The 18932-nt window shown below is 46.7% G+C and overlaps 1 protein-coding gene across 1 annotated transcript in view; it reads right to left on the bottom strand.

Moving 5' to 3' along the window:
• LOC119163325 (uncharacterized) overlaps positions 1 to 18932 on the bottom strand; it is a 186174-nt gene that overhangs the window by 135824 nt on the left and 31418 nt on the right. Inside the window, exon 3 of the mRNA XM_037415300.2 lies at positions 4345 to 4612. Coding sequence (XP_037271197.2) covers positions 4345 to 4612 — 268 coding nt within the window. The remainder of the gene's footprint in view (positions 1 to 4344; positions 4613 to 18932) is intronic.

The following is an 18932-nucleotide window of genomic DNA, read 5'->3' as shown; positions in this document are numbered from 1 at the left end:
GTTACGGTGTTAATTTACAAATAATTAGGTGGATTCAAGCTTACCTGACGAATCGTCAACATTTTGTGGAAATAGCCGGCGAACATTCATCTTTTTTGCCCATTCCTTCTGGTGTGCCGCAAGGGTCGGTTTTGGGCCCAATTTTGTTTCTGCTGTACATTAATGACATTGCAAGTGGTGTACATCCCAACACTGAAGTGCGATTGTTTGCCGACGATTGTCTTTTGTTTACACGCGTCAAGACTGTCTCTGACCAAACTTGTTTAAATGATGCCTTAAACATTATTCACAATTGGTGTGCAAAATGGGATATGGAAATCAACCCTAAGAAGTCTGCCTGCATGACAGTCTCAAACAAGAAAACGCCTTTAATGTTTGACTATACAGTGAATACTAACCAAATCAAAAGATCCACCCAAATTAAATATCTTGGTATGACAATTACAGATACATTAAATTGGAATGCACATATTGACAATATCTGCGGATCAACGCAGCGGAAACTTGGACTACTGAGACGTAAATTAAGAGGTGCTCCTCCTGAGGTTAAACTTCAGGCGTACAAAACTATTGTTCGGCCTACCTTAGAATATGCTAGTGTGATCTGGGACCCGCATCACCAATATCAAATAGATAAACTGGAGCGTGTTCAGAGGCTAGCAGCGCGATTTATTTTTTCCGTTTATGAGAGGAGGCAGTCAATAACAATCCTGCTCACTGAGGTTAAACTTCCTCAACTTGCCATTCGCCGAAAAATTACTCGACTAAAGTTTTTATATCAGCTTTACAACAATAAGCTCAATTTAAACCCTTCTCTCTATTTGCGTCCCCCAGGAAGAGTCTCATCAAGAACCAATCACCCACACGTAATTATGCCCTACACACCGAGAATTGACACATTTAAAAACACTTTTCTTGTCAGAACGATTGTCGACTGGAACTGTCTTGCCGCCGATTTCTTTGAGAATGTAGACACAGTTGAATCTTTTGTTGGTAAATTAGAATTGTCATTGTATGATGTAGTTCCCACTCTGTAACAGCCCGACAGGGCTTACAGTATTGTGAATAAATAAAATAGGGAGCGTACGTGTGGTCGTACTCATACGAACGTGGGTTTCCACGTGAGTGGAGTGGGTGGCGGCGACACAGACGTGCGACGTGTCAGGGTAGACCACACGAAAAGCAGATCGGTTGGTTGTCGGCAGTGCGCCACGAATTAAGGACTCAATGGACTGGAGGTCGTGGCGGCTGAACGGTATAAACAGGAGCAGGCAGTGGAGGCGGCACTCAAAACGTCTGTGGTCGAGATCATGCTGCTGCTTCGGCGTACATCAATGGGGCATCGACTGGTGGCACCAGCTGCAGAAAAAGGACCTCAGGCACTTGTTCTTGTATAATAGTCCGTAGTGATGGGCTAAGCAGCGCACTGCGCTCCGGTAGACAGGAAATGAGCGAGAGTTGGCGAGAAACTTCTTCACGCACAAAATCTTTGATCTGCAAAAAAAGGACGAGATCTTGTGAGGGAGTTGAAGCGGACATGAATTCTTGATGTGGGACAGCACGGCGGGTGACGAGACGTTGCCGGCGGAGCTCATAGTAGCTTTGGCAGAGCTCGGTAACTTGGGCGACAGTAGCAGGGCTTTTTGAAATAAGCATCTAGAATGCGTCTTCGTCGATACCCTTAAAAATATGCTTCATGCGATTCACCTCAGCCATGTTCGCATCGACACGTTTGCACAAGTCAATAATGTCCTCTATGTAACTGGTTAAATTCTCACCAGGTAGTTGTGATCTTGACTGAAGGCGTCTCTCCGCACGAAGTTTGCAGACAGCAGGACAACCAAAGACTTCGCTGAACTTTGTCTTGAATGCTGTCCAGGTTGGAATGTCGGTTTTATGGTTCCGAAGCCACAAGTGGGCAATGCCACTGAGGTAAGTGCCGACGGTGGCCAGTCTCGTGGCTTCGTCCCATTTGTTCAAGACACTCACGAGTTCGTAGGTAGCTAGCCAGTCGTCAATGTCATGGTCATCAGTGCCGCTGAATATGAGAGGATCTCGCTGACGGACCGTGCCCGAGTACACGATGGCCTGGGGAGCCATAAGTGGAGGGCTTGTGGCAGATGTAGTGGTCATGGCGGCAGGTCGCGAAGACACTAGTCTTCCCAGGAGTGAAATTATGGTGCCTTACAGGAGAAAATAGCTGCACAGGGATCGAGCCAAGCTACACTGATGGAAGGTGCACTTGCGCCTTTGCAGTGACAACAAGGACAGCGGAAACGGCAGCAATGACGCTCGGGCCAATTTTATTGATAGCACGTCAGCTCAGCATTGCAAGTACGTACTCGGAGGTGCTTCCCCTCGACCCATCAACACCTGAGGCCGACCATTCCGGGAACGAGGGTGAAAGGGAGCAGAGCGGCAGCGGCCAACAAACAAGTGGCCGAAAGGCGATGGTTCTTTGAGGAGGTGGCGAGGAAGAATTCGGGCCTGGTACTTACAACGACAGCCGACTGGGAATAGAGGAGAGAGTTGTTCCTGCATTCCGACTAGACTGCAAGAATGTTTGAATGGAAAGACAGAAAATAAAACCGGGGGTGCAGCGACAGTTTGGGGGATAAAGAGAAACTAACAAACATCTCTATGCATATGATGTCGAAGCGGTCGTTTCCTCAAGATGAAAGTTCTCGTCTTTGGCTTCCTTGGAGGCAGCAGCAAATGTCATGCTACGAACGAGGCGAGTGGAAGAAACAAACATAACGGCGTCAAACTTGCCAGAGTTCTGAACACAATGAAAGCCAAGGAAGTTGTTTGTGCGTGGAATTTCCTGCAGTGTAAACACAGGTTAAGTTTTGTGGTGGTGGTAACACAAAGACTTGGATTAATCCTTGCATTGAATTTGATACACGGACATGAGACAAAACAGCGACAGGCTGACCAGTAAGAGAAGCGTTGTCAATTGAGCCTGCTTTTTAGATATGTGGTAATTTCACTACTCACTGAGACTACTGCACGTTCACGTTTAAGGAGCCACAAGGCCGCATCGACGGTTACCTGCTCATGTATAGCGCTGCCCGACAAGTGCTCGACCTAACAACAAACACTTCCTAACACAAACACAGGGACGGGAACGAAAACAGACTGTCGAGTACACAGGGGCCTACAAGTGCCACCTACCGAATAATACTGCTATGCATGCCGAGCTCCTTGGCATATGGGGAGCGGTTGCAAACCTCCCATACATTTTACAAAAACTCTTTCGTGTCTTCACCAACTCGCCTGCTGCTTTCTCGGAAATACTTCGCCCAGCCTCTGAGGATGCTACAGCTGCTGCCACTCAAAGTATCATTCGTAGGCATAAAAAGACAGGCCGATATAAATTATTTAGATGCCGGGGCATACGGGTGTGCCCGGAATCAATACGACGACAAACGTCGCTGCTGCTTCTGCAGGTGGGTCGACCAATCTTTTTCTGCTCCCACCCCTCAGGGTAAAAACCCGTATGAGCTCTTAAGTCAAATGGCTCCCTCGGTAGCCATAATGCACTACGTGTGCACTTGCCTACGTCATGCTTGTAAAGAACGAATTGAGCAGGTTACCCCACCAGTCCTCTTCCAGCAAGTGTTCACTTTCGCGCTCTCAAAAAGTCTTCATTATTAAGGTCTACACAAATTCTGCATACATGCCAAACTCTTTAGCAATATGGTGACAACCAGACAATGTGACAGTGACGTGCAATCACTGCGGGCTGCCCTGCTGAGCAGACCTTCACCACTTACTATGTCAGTGTTCTGCATTTGATAAAGGGCGATTGGCCATACAAGCTTTGCAGTCCACAAATATCGTGAAGCACTCCTTACGAACCCAGACAAGCAGTTATTTGTGCAATATGGAAGTCAGAGCGGCCTTATCAGGGTCGTTTAGAAGGTCCGACAAACCACAGTACTGAGCACATACCGTCTCAGCACAAGTGATTATGAATACAATAAGTGCATAACCTATGACACCGGGAAATATTAGTATAGTTTGAAAGCCCCGCTTATTCCTAAAGATCACATGCCTCAATTTTTTTTTTTTTTTTTGGATAAAGCACTTCTCATGCATACATTGTAGGCTGGCCAAGGTAAATTGTAACGTAAAAGACCACGATCAACGAGTGCGCCTCGAAGCCCATACACTTCGAAGCGCGAGGATTGTGTGGAACATTTAGCCTAACTTAACACAAGCAAAGCACTTAATCATGCACCCGAGGCATGAAGACGAGAGTAGTGCCCATTCAAGGCATGAAAATCACCACTGCGTAGTGTGGCATATTCACTCGAACGATGAAAAAAGTGCTGCACTGACCCGAAGCCTCCGGCACCGAGCAGCTTAATGGAGAGGAAGTCCTTCATTTTGGGGATGTATGTCCAGAAGGGTGCGATCTCGGCCATGTTCAGCTTTTCTGTTTTAGACGCAATGGTGTCGCCGACAGCCATCCAGTCGGTGGGCGGCACATCTGACACCTTCTCCAGTGATGTAGCCAGCTCGCCCACTATGATGGTTAGCTTGCGAATGTTCTCGCCAAGCTCTTTAGCAATATCCGGCGCCTTCTTGTAAGCCAGGTCGTGCAGTCCTGCATTATTCCGGCAAGCAGTTTAAACAGTGAAGCTTGTCAGGAAAATAAAATATGCCAACAACCAAAAAGAGCATCCCCGCCCAAGCACTTCTTGGGCGGGGATGCTCCACACCCGCAACGGAGTTGACGCTGCCACACCCGCAACGGCACTTGGGCGCGGCGTTTATGCAAGCATTTGACCCCGTGAGTTAACTCGGCGGTATGATTTCCAGCATGCAACCCTTCGCGATTTAGCGTGGCTTGAAAAGCTGCCAGACCATCGGTACACAACTGTTGCCAGCACCCAGACTCCCGGACCTGCTTTTGTGCCCGAAATACACCATCAGCCCGGTACATGGCCTCCGAGTGGACACTGCAGCACTGCCGTGATGATGTCACCTTATGTTCCTCTGTTTGTACAGGTTTTGGCCGAATGAATCTTCTTGAACCGAGCTGTCGCTCTTGTCATCACTGAAACAGGCAACGATTGTGCCGGGTAGGGCAATGCGCAGCTTCCTTCAGGGGACAGCTATCCCTGTGCAGCCAGCTTGGAGCTGGCGACGACATAGACGTACCAGCCGGGGGGGCAAGTAGGGCGCGCTGGCCCCCCTTTTCAGGAAAGTTAGGGGGCTGAGCCCCACTACTTTCGACAGTGGTCGCCCTTGGCTGCACGCACGGAAACCAACAACTAGGGTCGAGTCTATGACTAGAAGTCAGACTTGAAGGAGATACTCTTCCGGAAAAAGGTACCGTAAAAGTGCTAGGTGTTGAGGGGCAAGCTAATCAGAGATGTCTGCACACACTCAAGATACTCAAAACAGCTGTAGGACTGCGGTTAGAATTGAATGCGCGGCAGTTAATTTACTTTCATTTACTTTGTGTTGTAAGCTTGGGGAAGCACGTCAGCCGTTGGCAGGCAGCATTGCTTTAGTTTGATTCGGTCAAAGCGTGTCCAACCAGATTTGCTGAGAATGCAAACAGTACGGAACCAGCATAGTATCTCGCGTAGTTCTGCAGCGCCTGAGACGGCCGAGCACTTCAAGTTCCTGTTAACTTAGGAAAAAGAAACCTTCCCCCACTTGGGCAACAAAAGGGGCGGAATTATAAATGTCACTGTGACGGCCCCCTAATTGTCTCCCGGTGCTGGCAGCTGACGCATCGATGTGCCTCTTCCGAGAGCCAGCGCATCATAGTGACTCCTCACTTTGGTTCGGCTTATAGCACGGCCGTGTACTGTTTGTGTGCCTGCAAAATCTGTGGTGCGCCTAGCTAAACCGCAATGATTGCCGCGAACCTTTCGTTCAATCTGGTGAGGTAGCTTTTGGAAAAGAAGCGGGCTCGCGACAGGTTGGCACCTGGGGTGCCTATAGTTGAAACAGCACGTCTTCGACTGCTACCCCATTTATCCTGGCAAATGAGCTCGTAAGTAGAACCACGTGTAGTCAGCTGGCGGTTCCTCTTACAGTGCAAAAAGGACAGGCGGATTATTGCCTCGCCATCATTAAGTTGACATGTTACAAAAGCGTTCTGTGGCTGCAATCGCCCTAGTAGCTCTAAGTCTAGATAATTGTGCGCTGTGGAGCTTGCCCATGGTTTTATGACTTTCAATAGTTTTGTGTTGTTTACATTTTGGTTGATGCGTTATTTGGGGAGAGGGCATGAGCCTCCACGTGCACAAAAGTTGCGTCCTTGTGACGGTGTTTTTGATTCGCCTAGTGTACTGTCCTACCAGTCGACAAGCAGACGACAATTCGCCGAGAGTTATGTAAGGGTGAAGCACCGAGGGGATAAAAAGAGGCCCCGAAATTCCGCCAAATGTTCTGAACCAGGCTTGTGGTATTAGGCACCATCGGCTTTGCCGAATCTCGTAGGGCCGCCCTACAATAGATTGTTCATTTCCAAAATGCTTTTCTTTTCTTTTTTTTGCAACGTTGATGTACTTATGTAACTTGCATACAGTCAGTAAATACAAGTTTTTCTCAGCCTACTAGAACTTCTCCTGCATTTCTGCTTTATCTTTGAGCGACCAGCAAGCCAATCGCCACTATTGGAATAGCGGCAACACGTTTCGTCTCCCACTTTGCTATATCACCGCGGGTGGTGCGTCTCGGGCGCCAAGTGGTGAGAGTTGGTTTCTACAACATTGAAAAGAACCTGTATTTTACTACAGTGCTACAACAGATCTCATGTATGATTTCACGTGTAACATCTAACCGTGAGGGCATGAGAGAGCAGGACGCCCCAGATTGGTCAAAAGTCTCATCATCAGCCGTATTACATACTCACTTCCGTATCATACTATAAGCATGAAAAAGAAAGAAAAAGCAACTAAATCAAACCAAATATTAAGAATGACCTAGAAAACAGCCGCTTTTCCGAAATTTCAAAGCGGCTATTGAGTATTTGTAGGAAGCGCCTGAATTCGCCTATTTGGCTCGACCGGCTATAACCAGTTAAAAAGTTCATTGTGTTAATTTCTATAAGTACTGCCGTAAATGTTTACACTCATTTAAAGATGCCTTCTGCCACAGGAAGGCAATGTTGCAATTAGCATGCAGATACCTCCTTTCTGTAGTTTTTAAAAAATACTGACACACTCCTTGAAACACCCTGTATAAGAAAACACTGCTAATGTGATCAGCGACTTGCCTGCTCGAATTAGACGTTCCCCGGCAATTCCAAAAAGTTTGAGGTATTATTCAGCATGTGAATGCGTTGACTATGTGCATGCACTGCATTTTTATTCTTTAAAGCTCTCGAGTTCAAATTGCGCGCATCTGTGGTCGCCGTCCCTAGGTAGATACAAATCAAGACTCATACCGCAGCCCGTGTTATACGGGTATGCAACACACATGACTGAAGGAAAGTTTCATGATGTACACGACACGATTTTCACGTTAATTATGTTGCGGTCGGACACTTATGTTCATCATACCTTCATGCCCCCTACGCCAATTTTGGACTATACTAAGGTAATGTGGCAACTACGAAAGCACTAAGACGTAGGGAACCAGATAGGTAGAAAAGTAGATAAAGATCAAACTACCTCTGGTTCCCTAAGAATTGCTTCGAATTTAAAAAATTTGCATTGAAAAAAATTCATTGTATGATAAAATATATAATGTCGGGGAGGCCGCCATCAACATAGTTGTATTCATTCGGAAATTTATGAGGTAATGTATAAAAATGGCGCTTGTAATACTACTGCATGCATAAAGGCGCGTTTACACTGGAGCGACACGACACCGATTTCAGTCTGCAGGCTGTTTTTAGGAATGTCTTTTGTTTTGTCATCGGCCTATGTACACTGCAAGGACACAAACACTCCCCAGGTGGTCTCTCGAAAAGCTCGCTCGCACCTTGTAGCATTCACAGTATTTCGTTGGCCAAATCTGTAGTCACATTGGAAGCACACGTAGCGACCCCAACTTAACTTGCACACCTGCACCTCATTTTCAGCCATGCTCCCCGCTCTGCCATTGTCCCTCTCCAGCTAATCGGCGCAGCCCCCGCCATAATCCATGGTAATGAGAAACGGGGTTGGGGATACACAAAAGGGTAGCGAAGAAAAGACTTCCATTGGGCGTTCTAGCTGCTTATTCAGACACTGCGGAAGCCCCAGAGAGGGCATTGTTAACTCCCCTAAGATTTGAAGCGAAGACATGGGGTGAATTTCCGCTCAGCCGCCGATCTCCTGAAGACACGCTGACGACAGGTCTGTGGATGCGCTTTGCTGGGGTTTTCGGTCTCTTATCATGTACACCATTGGGTGACGATGATGTTGTGCCACGTGTATCTGGGCTACCGCACACCCACTTGGAGCACAGTGGCGTCCCAGGCAGCCTCAAATAAAAGCTGGACGGAGCCTATAAAAGCAAGCACCGACGTTTCAAGCTTCAGTGGACACGGCAGCACTGCCGTGATGATGTCACTTTACGTTCCTCTATTTTTACAGGAAGGTGACGAAAAATATGGCTTTCTTAGCAATTGTGTTTGCTTGATAGTACTGCCGTGTCCTCGTACTGTCCTCATTTGTTTGAAACATTGCTATTCAATTGTGTGCCTGCTGCTGAAGTTATCGGGTGATGTTAAGGAAAACATTGGGCTTGATACTGTCACAGGCTAAGTAGATGCCTGAGGATGACAACGACGAAGTGCTGAGGGGAAAAACGTGCTCGGACTGCAGCAGCGTTGTACGCATTTGCTCACCAGTCTATTAATCGTGTATACTTTATTCCCCGTAACATCATTGGTGGAAGGTGCGGGGTACAACTCGCTATACAGCCCCACGAGCTGGATCTTCGCAGCGGACGGCGCATTGCAACTACCACAATGACTGACCAGGCTACTCAATGTCAACAAGATCCGTCAGCTCTGCAACCGATCGTTGTGGTGCAATCTCGTGACCCAGGCCCATTCAACGGCACAAGTGGCATAGACGTCAATGACTGGCTGGTTCTATATGAGCGTGTCAGCAGCAGCAACCATTGGGATCCGACGCTTATGTTGGCAAACATCATCTTCTACTTGTATGGCACGGCAAAACTCTGGTACGAGACACATCAAGAAGAGTTGACTAGCTGGGACGTCTGTAAGCAGAAATTGGGCTATCTATTCAGAAAACCCATCGGACGTCAAGTGGCCACAGAGAAAGAGCTTGCGACTCGTGCCGAGACATCCACAGAGCCGTACATGGCGTACATTCAGGACGTGTTGGTTTTATGCCGCAAGGTTGACAAAGACATGCTCGACGAGGACAAAGTCGGACACATCCTGAAAGGAATTGCCGATGACGCCTTCCAATTTTCTGCTGTGCAAGGACTGCTCGACGGTGGAGTCGGTCATCGAAGCATGTCGTCGCTTCGAACAAGCGAAAAGTAGGCGCATAGTTCACCGATTTGACCGCCTTCCCAACACGGCGGCTACGTCCTCTTGCGAAGATTTTCCCACACTACATCAACCACCAGCGCCGGAAAACATCACCAGAATAATCCGTCGAAAACTCAAGGCTATGGCACCCGCTATGTCTGGCATCAGCGCGCCAGGACACAACCTCGATGCTGTTTCAATGATACAGGCCGTGGTTCGCCAAGAGATCGCGAATATGGGCATTTCGCCACCTCATCAAAATGACCCTGCTACTTCCAGCTCGGCTCCAGTCGTTGCGGCTGCCACTCCGAACCGCACGATCGCGCCACGACGAAACCCAGCTGAATGGTGCACTCATGATGGTTGGCCCATATGTTTCACGTGCCATCGGACAGGACACATTGCTCGCCATTGCCGCAGCCATTGGACCTCATCACCTCGACCGGGATTCTATGATTGGGGACCTCGCTCCGACCGTGCACCTTATGCCCCGTCCTACTGTGCTGAGACAGGTGCAGAGCATAATCCAGAACGTCGGACCAGCCGCTCGCCATCGCCCGAGCGTCGTCAGTCCCGCTCACCCCAACCCCGCCATTCTCGGTCTCCCCGACCGTCGCTCGAAAAACTAGCCGGTGCAGCCCCCGGAGGTGACGCTGCATACACGACTCGGACTGCAAATCCTCTGATTACTCCCAACCAGCGGTGCAACCCTCTTACAATCCTCGCTGATGGTTTACCTGTAACTGCTCTTATTGATACCGGTGCACAAATATCTGTGATGAGCTCAGACCTCCGCCGCCGCCTCCAAAAAGTTTTGACACCTGCGATTGCATCTAACGTTCGTACAGCGGATGGGAGTACTCCTGCTGTGCTTGGAATGTGCACTCCGCGATTAACGATTTCTGAGCATCAAACTTCAGTTCTGTTTGCTGTACTGTAAAATTGCCCTCATGACCTCATCCTTGGACTCGACTTTCTGACTTCACACGCTGCGCTCATTGACTGTTCCAAAGGTCTTCTTCTGCTTGAACTACCATCCTTCCCAGAGACCGTCTCTACCAGCCCACCTTGTCTACGCTCTGTCGATTTCCTCAGACTTCCGCTGCAAGCCACAGTCCAAGTTTAACTCTTGCCATATCCTCCAGTACCCGATGATGATTATATTGCTGCCCCAATTTCTGACGTGGCCATGACACGTAATGTTGCACTCCCCAACACAGTGGTTACCGTTAAGGACAACCGAACTTCATTTCCCATCCTCAATTTTGGCTTCTCAGCGCAAGTTATTCCTCACGGTATGCCACTTGCGCATCTGACACCACTGGTCAACCATACAGTTTCCGCCCTAACCACAGATTCGCCACCTGATTTTTCATCAACGTCGCTCTCGTCACGTTCCTGTTCCGACCTTTCCAAGCCAATGCTATCTGACAAGCTCACCTCTGAACAAGTCTCTGCTCTCTGCCGTGCGCTTGCTTCTTATCAGGACATCTTTGACTTCGGCGACCGTAATTTGGGCCAGACATCCGTGGTAACCCATTGCATCGACACCGGTAACGCTCGAACCGTTCACCGACGGCCCTACCGTGTGTCAGCCCTTGAGCGTGCTATTTTACAGCGAGAAGTCGATAAAATGCTTCATAAGGGCATAATCGAACCTTCATCTAGTCCCTGGTCACCCGTTGTACTTGTTAAAAAGAAGGACAATAGCTGTAGATTCTGCGTTGATTACCACCATCTCAACCATATTACCAAGAAAAATGTCTATCCCCTACCGCGCATAGATGATGCACTAGACTGTTTACACGGTGCCAAATATTTCTCTTCAATAGACCTTCGCTCAGGCTACTGGCAGATCGCTGTAGACGACAAAGACAGAGAGAAGACAGCCTTCGTGACTCCTGATGGACTTTATCAGTTCAAGATGATGCCTTTTGGATTATGCAATGCCCCCGCGACTTTTAAGCGCATGATGGACTCTCTCCTTCTAGGCACGAAGTGGACCATCTGCCTCCGCTATCCTGATGACGTTATTGTTTTTTCGATTACCTTCGACGACCATCTTACCCGTCTGTCCACAGTGCTTAATGTTTTCCAACGTGCTAACTTGCAACTTAACTCGTCCAAATGCCGCTTTGGGCAACGCCAAATCTGCGTACTCAGCCATCTTGTTGACGCTGCGGGCGTTCAACCAGACCCTGCGAAAGTCCGAGCAGTTCGCAGCTTCCCCACACCCCGCTCAGCCAAGGACGTTCGAAGTTTTCTGGGACTGTGCACCTATTTTCGTCGTTTTGTCGAGAAGTTTGATGAAGTAGCCCGTTCTCTAACCTGCCTCCTCAAAACGGATGTCGCATTCACCTGAGGCCAACAGCAAGCAAACGCCTTCTCGTCGCTCGTTGACATTCTCACCAATACACCAGTCCTAGCACACTTCGACCCATCTGCCGCCACGGAGATTCGTACTGACGCCAGTGGCCACAGCATAGGCGCAGTGCTGGCGCAGCAGAAACAAGGAATGCATCGCGTCTTCGCGTAGGCAAGCAGACTGTTGTCGCGCTCGGAACAAAATTATTCGATCATAGAGCGCGAGTGCTTAGCTCTCGTCTGGGCCATTACGAAATTCCGACCGTACCTGTATGGCCGACCATTCTCAGTTATTACGGACCACCATGCACTTTGCTGGCTCTCCTCACTCAAAAACCCTACGGGATGCCTTGGTCGCTGCACTTACAAGAGTACACTTTTTCCGTATCCTATAAATCTGGACAACTTCACAAGGATGCCGACTGCTTGTCCCGTTATCCAGTCGATCCCCCTGACATGATGGAAGATGGACAAGAGGCCATCGTTCTTTCAATTACCGACTTCGCCGACATAGCTGCTGAACAACGCCGCGACCCCTCTTTGCGTGCTATTATCAATGGTCTGCACTCTCCCCACCCTGACCACTCCTTACAACTGTTCGTCCTTCACAACGACATCTTGCACCGCTACAACGCCCGCCCTGATGGTGCTGAGCTTTTACTCGTTCCTGCGCATCTTCGCTCAGACGTTTTGGCCCAGCTCCATGATGCCCCCTCCGCTGGACACCTAGGGGTGTCATGCACGTAAGACCCCGTTCGCCGCCGATTCTTTTGGCCTGGCCTCTACCGTTCTGTGCGACAGTACGTTGCGGCATGCGACCTCTGCCAGCACCGCAAGACACCTGCTCTGGGACCTGCTGGTACCCTCCAGCCCATTGAAGTACCAGATGAGCCATTTTTCCGAGTCGGCCTTGATCTTCTAGGACCTTTTCCCGTGTCCGCCACCGGTAATAAGTGGACTGCTACTGCTACCGACTACGCAACGCGGTATGCCGTTACACGCGCCCTCCCCACCAGCTGCGCTACTGATGTAGCCGATTTCCATCTTCATGACATCATTCTGCATCATGGTGCTCCTCGTCAGTTGATAACCGACCGCGGCCACAGTTTTCTATCTAAAGTAGTCGACGAGCTCCTGCGATCCTGCTCTACCCATCACAAGTTCATTACAGCGTACCACCCACAAACCAACGGCCTCACGGAACGTCTCAACTGTACCCTGACGAGTATGTTAGCGATGTACGTCTCCAAGGATCACAAAGATTGGGACATCCACTTACCTTTCGTTACCTTCGCATACAACAGTTCGCGTCATGATACAGCTGCATTTTCACCTTTTTACCTACTGTTTGGTTATGACCCGCCTTTGCCCATGGACACCACGCTCCAATCTGACGCCCCCTCATCGACTGCTTATGCTCGTGATGCCCTGGCCCGAGCTGACATCACCCGCCAAGTCGCCCGGGATCGTTTATGTGCCTCGCAGCTTAACCAAAAGAGTGCTTACGATCGCCGGCACCGTGACGTACAGTACTCCCTGGGGTCGCTCGTCTTGCTGTGGTTACCATCACGTCGTGTTGGTCTCTACGAAAAACTGATGTTCCGTTACGTTGGCCCCTACCGCATCATACGCAAGGTCACCAGCGTGACCTATGAGATAGCTCCACTCCATACCACGTCAGTACCAGCTTCAGTCCCGACCGATATAGTGCACGTCTCATGGCTTAAACAATACTACTCAGGCCTCGAGAATTGATCGCACCGGGACGGTGCTTCTGCTGGCAGGTAATGTCATGGGCTAAGTAGATGCCTGAAGATGACAACGACGAAGTGCTGAGGGGAATGTGCTCGGACTGCAGCAGCGTTGTACGCATTTGCTCGTTAGTATATTCATCGTGTATACTTTATTCCCCGTAACAATATGAAAGGAACCCTGGAGGAAATATTGAGTACTCAAGGTGAAATCTTGTCAAAAGTAAATGAAATACAAGCAAAGCAAACATCCTTGGACACCTGTACTGCCGACATGAAATTCAGACTACAGACCATTGAAAAATAATTAAAGGGGCTAGGTGAAATTCAAAAATGCATTACGGAAATAAAAACTTGTATTAGGGCGCATGAGAGTGAATTGTCTGCTCTTGCTAGATGCATAGACAATTTGGAGAAACGTTCCAGACATAACAATCTCATTATACGTGGAATAGAGAAAGAAGACTGAGAATGAGGCAGTGTTACTCAGAAAGTTGAATGACGAACTCTTTGCCAAAGTGCCTAATGCAAAGCTGAGCTCAATTGAGAGAATTCACCAAGTGGGAAAGAAAACGGCTAAAAGGAATCGCCCGGTCATCTTGAAGGTATCAGACTTCAGGGACAAGCTGAAAATCTTGACAAACTGTCACAAACTCAAGGGCGCACCAGTTCAGCATCAATGAAGATTAATCCAAACGAGCTATCAAAATCAGAAAGCGAATATGGATTTCATGAGTGATAGACAGAAAGAGGGGAATGAAAGCTAAATTTATTTTCGATAAACTAAACGTAACTAACGCTCTTTATGTTTGAAATTAAGCAAGCAAAAAGCGGTTTAAAATTACTAGTTCAGGTCACACTGGCTCCGACTGACGAGTGCCACGACCAATAACATGCTTCAAGATTATTAATGCGAATGATAGGAGCACATTAAATAAAGCTGATGCAGTTGAAGCAATGATCATGGAGCATGAGCCAGACATAATATTTATAACAGAAACATGGCTTCATAAACATATAAAGGATTTGGAACTGATCCCTCCAGCTATGTAATTGTAAGAAATGATCGGCAAACGAGAGGAGGCGTATCGCTTTCCTTATCAAAGATAACATTAAATTTTCAGTATTGGATGATAGCTAGGAAATAAAAATGCTATGAATCACGACCAGGCTAAATAATCAAAGCGTGTGTATTGGAGGAATATATAGGGCCCCAAATACTTTTTTGGATACAATCCCTAGGCTAAGAGATTTTATAGATTCAAAGTTTAATCTTCATGACAACATTTTCTTCTTAGATGACTTTAACCTGCCCGGAATTGACTGGATATCTCTATCTCCGGGAACAGAGCAAGTAGCGAGTACTGATCAATTACTGGAACTGGCATTCTCTTACGGGCTAACGTAAATTGTTACTGATTTTACCCGTATAAGTACTTCAAAGTCATCAATCCTTCACTTGGTATTTCTGTCACCTAAACTGCGGCATTTTCTTAGTCACTGTGATGTCGTGGAAGGCCTGTCTGATCACAAAATGGTTGTAACGCACATAGCAATGTCTTCAAGCACTTCTACTCAACACACCTTTAGCACAGTACTGAACTTCACCACTGCAGATGACTTAGTCATTCTGCACTTCCTTGATCAATCATATGATAATTATCTGGTCCTTTACAATACTGGCTGTAGCACTGACAGGCTATAATATTCATTTTCAAATGTTATTGCAAAGTGCATTGATAAGTATGTACCCAAGGTTGTGAAATGCATTCGTAAAACCAATCCTTGAATTACATGAGAAATTATTCATGTTAAAAGAAAACTAAAATGAAGGCAGAAGTCTTATTCGAGAAACAGTACCTCTGAACACAAAACCTGTATTACATAATTGCACCAAGAATTGAAATGACTGATCAAGAAATCCAAGAATGAATTTTACAATGTGATACTGAAAAAATTCTTGAAGGGTTTCCCCTTCAAAAAACTGGTACTATGTCAACCCTCCGTCAAATTTAGCAAATTAGAGGGATGCACACAGAAACGTGTTGATGACTTTTGTTGATCTTTCGCTTCTGTTTTCACGAAGGATAATGGTAACCTGCCTTACCTTCCCGCCATATGATCTTGGCAGCCAATTGATAATATTAAAGTTAATGAGGAAGGGGTTCTTAATCTTTTGCTTAACTTGAACATAAGAAAAAGCCCTGGCCTTGATGGTGTGCCAATAAATTCTTGTACAGATACAGATCCCGTTTTCTTACTAAAATATTCCTGTCATCAGTTAGCAATGACTCATTTCCAACTGCATGGAAGTGCGCTCAAATAGCACCTGTTCACAAAAGTGGCTGTCATCTAGAAGTGAAGAATTATAAACCTATCTCGCTTATTAGCACATACTCAAAATTACTAGAACATATCATTAACAAACATCTGTTCAACTATCTCAATAGACATGGTATACTGTTTCCAAATCAGCATGTATTCCGCAGCCTCAACCCAGTTACTTGAATTCGTTCATGATCTTTCAAAAGCAATAAATTCGCATAGTCAAACTGACGTGGTGCTTATAGACTTCGCGAAAGCATTTGATGAAGTGTCCCATGCAGAATTGTTATTTAAGATTGACAACACAATTCAAAATAGTTTGCTCACAACATGGTTTCAATCTTATCTTATTTCTCAGCAACATGGTTTCAATCTTATCTCTTTTCTCAGCAGCAGTTTGTTCAAATAAAAGATAAGAAGTCTAGTATGGCTGCAGTAAATTCTGGTGTTCCACAGGGGAGTGTATTGGGCCCTCTTCTATTTTTCTTGTTCATTAATGACCTACCAAACCATGTCAGTGTCCCATTTAGGTTATTCGCTGACGATTGTATTGTTTATATCACTATTGAAACTCAACAAGATCAAATTAACTTAGACCACAACCTTCCGAAAATTCTTAATTGGTGTGAAGAGTGGCAAATGACCTTGAATCTAGAAAAAACAGTTGATATGTTTATAACGAGAATGAAAAAGCTTAACGACATCAAGCTTAAATGCATAGAGAAATACAAATATCTTGGAATATTGTTTATGCCGGATCTGCGATGGGATTTGCATATCGACCATGTCTCCTTGAAGGCTACTAAGGCATTGTAGTCTCCGACGTTACCTTTACCGGTGTCCCTCTGATATAAAGTGCCTAGCTTACAAAACCTTAGTCACGCCAATTGTTGAGTATTTCAAAATTGTATGAAACCCTTATACACAGTTGAACTGCAATAAAATAGCGAGGGTTCAACGACTTAGCGCAAGATGTATAGTTAGTAAATATCGCCATCAATATTCTCCTACTGAGCTCTGTGCACAAGCGCGTCTCGAAAGTTTGGAAGTTAGACTGATAGACAAAAATTCTTCTTACAGTTAATTTACAATCAGTCCAAGCTAACCCACACAGCTTTCTTTCAGCTTAGCACGCAGGAATATTCAAGACATCCCCATAGTATGTACATCACGCCCCTTGCTTCTCGTAATGACTGCTTTAGGTTCAGTTACTTCGCCCGTGCTATCGAAGAATATATGTTACCTGAATCCACCATCAGGTGTTCAGCGCTGACGTCATTCGAATAAAGTCTAAAACTGCTTTTGCATGCATAATTTTGTGGCAACATATAGCTTTTATTCTGTATAATGCTTTATACTGTCTCGTGATGCCGACTACATTTTTTTCTGTTTTTGAACATGATGCACTTTATTTGCACTCTCTAGTGTGCCTAGGCCATTTCTTTTGTCATTTATTTTGTATATTTTTTCTGCTGTTTGCAATCAACACCTCAAGGTCACCTCAGACTTTGTAGCTAATTTTGACTGATACATACTTGTACCTTCCACCCTGTAATGGCCCTCTTGAGGGCTAACAGTATTAATAAATCAAATGAAATTACCCGGTGGCACGCCATTCATTGTGGCTTGACCGAAACATTTGCATGAAGCTATAGAGCGCACGAAGATCACTTCACTCGTCGCAGCAGCCACGTTTGCGAGAGAAGCGCACAGCTAAAACATGAAGAAGTAACAACTGCTACAGCTATTAGTTCGTGCGTGCTCTTTGTGTGCTATTTTTATCCGTCCTTTGTGCTTGAGCAGCATACTGCAAGTTTGAGCTCCTTGCCATTCTTCGCATAGCATTCCAATGAGTGACTACTACATTCACTGCTTTGTCCTTGTGGCAGAACTTAATTCTTTTCATGTGCTTGTTGATGACCTGATTGCACGGGTTTCACGATATGCTGTGTCCAGGTATATGTTAATAGCAGTTACCAAAACAGTTAAAGCGTGATCATGGCTGTTATTCATGGGTATGGAGGAATACCACTACAACGTGGGTGCATCTCCGTCAAACGGTGCAATAGCTGCAAAACACCGATAAACATTGTGCAAGCTTTCATTTATCAATGCACAATAATTATATATGTTTGAAGGCAACTTTCCCGATGCTAAGCAATGATTTATTTGTGTCAAATTTGTACCCCACCCCTGTAATCTCTTAGGCCAACATTATACTATGACGGAGCGATCAGTCATGTTTTTAAAGCACCAGGCCGCGGCAGCATCACCTAGCGTCTGTGATTCTTTGCAGCCATGCTGGTGTGCGGGCAGCGTATACACTCAGTTCCCAATGTATTGCTCATCTACGCAGTACACAGGCTAAACACAGCGCATTTCAGGAATGTGAAGGCGCTAGTATGCGTCGCTAAGCTGCCTGTTCCAAAATGGGTGGAACAGCTGCAGGGAAAACACGAGGCGTTACCGCAGCGGCGCCTACGATAGACACAGAAGGTGAGTGCAACGCAGTTCATAAGAAGCATGGCTGAAGCATTGGTTTGCGTGTGTCTGTAGCTATGGTGGGGTTCTGAAAATGTGGCGCTCACTTTTGAAGAGCCCTCAAAATAACGACGTAACAACATATGCCATTGTACAGCTGCATGTCAAGTGCATGCATTATTTTGCTTAACGTGACTGGCACAAACAACGATTCAAAGTTCAACAGCCACGAGTTTATCATTTTTGAAAAGTGCACGATGTCAAGCATGTGAAATGAAGCCCGCAGCATCCTCCATCGAAAGGGCTCGCAGCGCCAATAGGCAGAAGGCCTAGCCGGCTATAGGAAACCAAAGCTGAAGTTTGCGAAGGGACGACAATGCCATGCCTGGCTCTGGCGGCAAGCTCCAAGAAACGTCAGGATAGGTGCAGGAGAGGGCGTGGGCACAGAAAACTTACCAGTTTAGGGAACGGAAACTGTACCTTTGGGCTGTTGTATCAAAATAACATGCAAATACGTAGCGGCGGCGTACTGTACTGCAATACCGCGA

The sequence above is a fragment of the Rhipicephalus microplus genome, chromosome 9 (assembly GCF_043290135.1).
Source record: "Rhipicephalus microplus isolate Deutch F79 chromosome 9, USDA_Rmic, whole genome shotgun sequence".
Lineage (NCBI taxonomy): Eukaryota > Metazoa > Arthropoda > Arachnida > Ixodida > Ixodidae > Rhipicephalus > Rhipicephalus microplus.
Note: the sequence above shows the minus strand (reverse complement) of the source record. Positions and strands in the feature narration are given on the sequence as shown.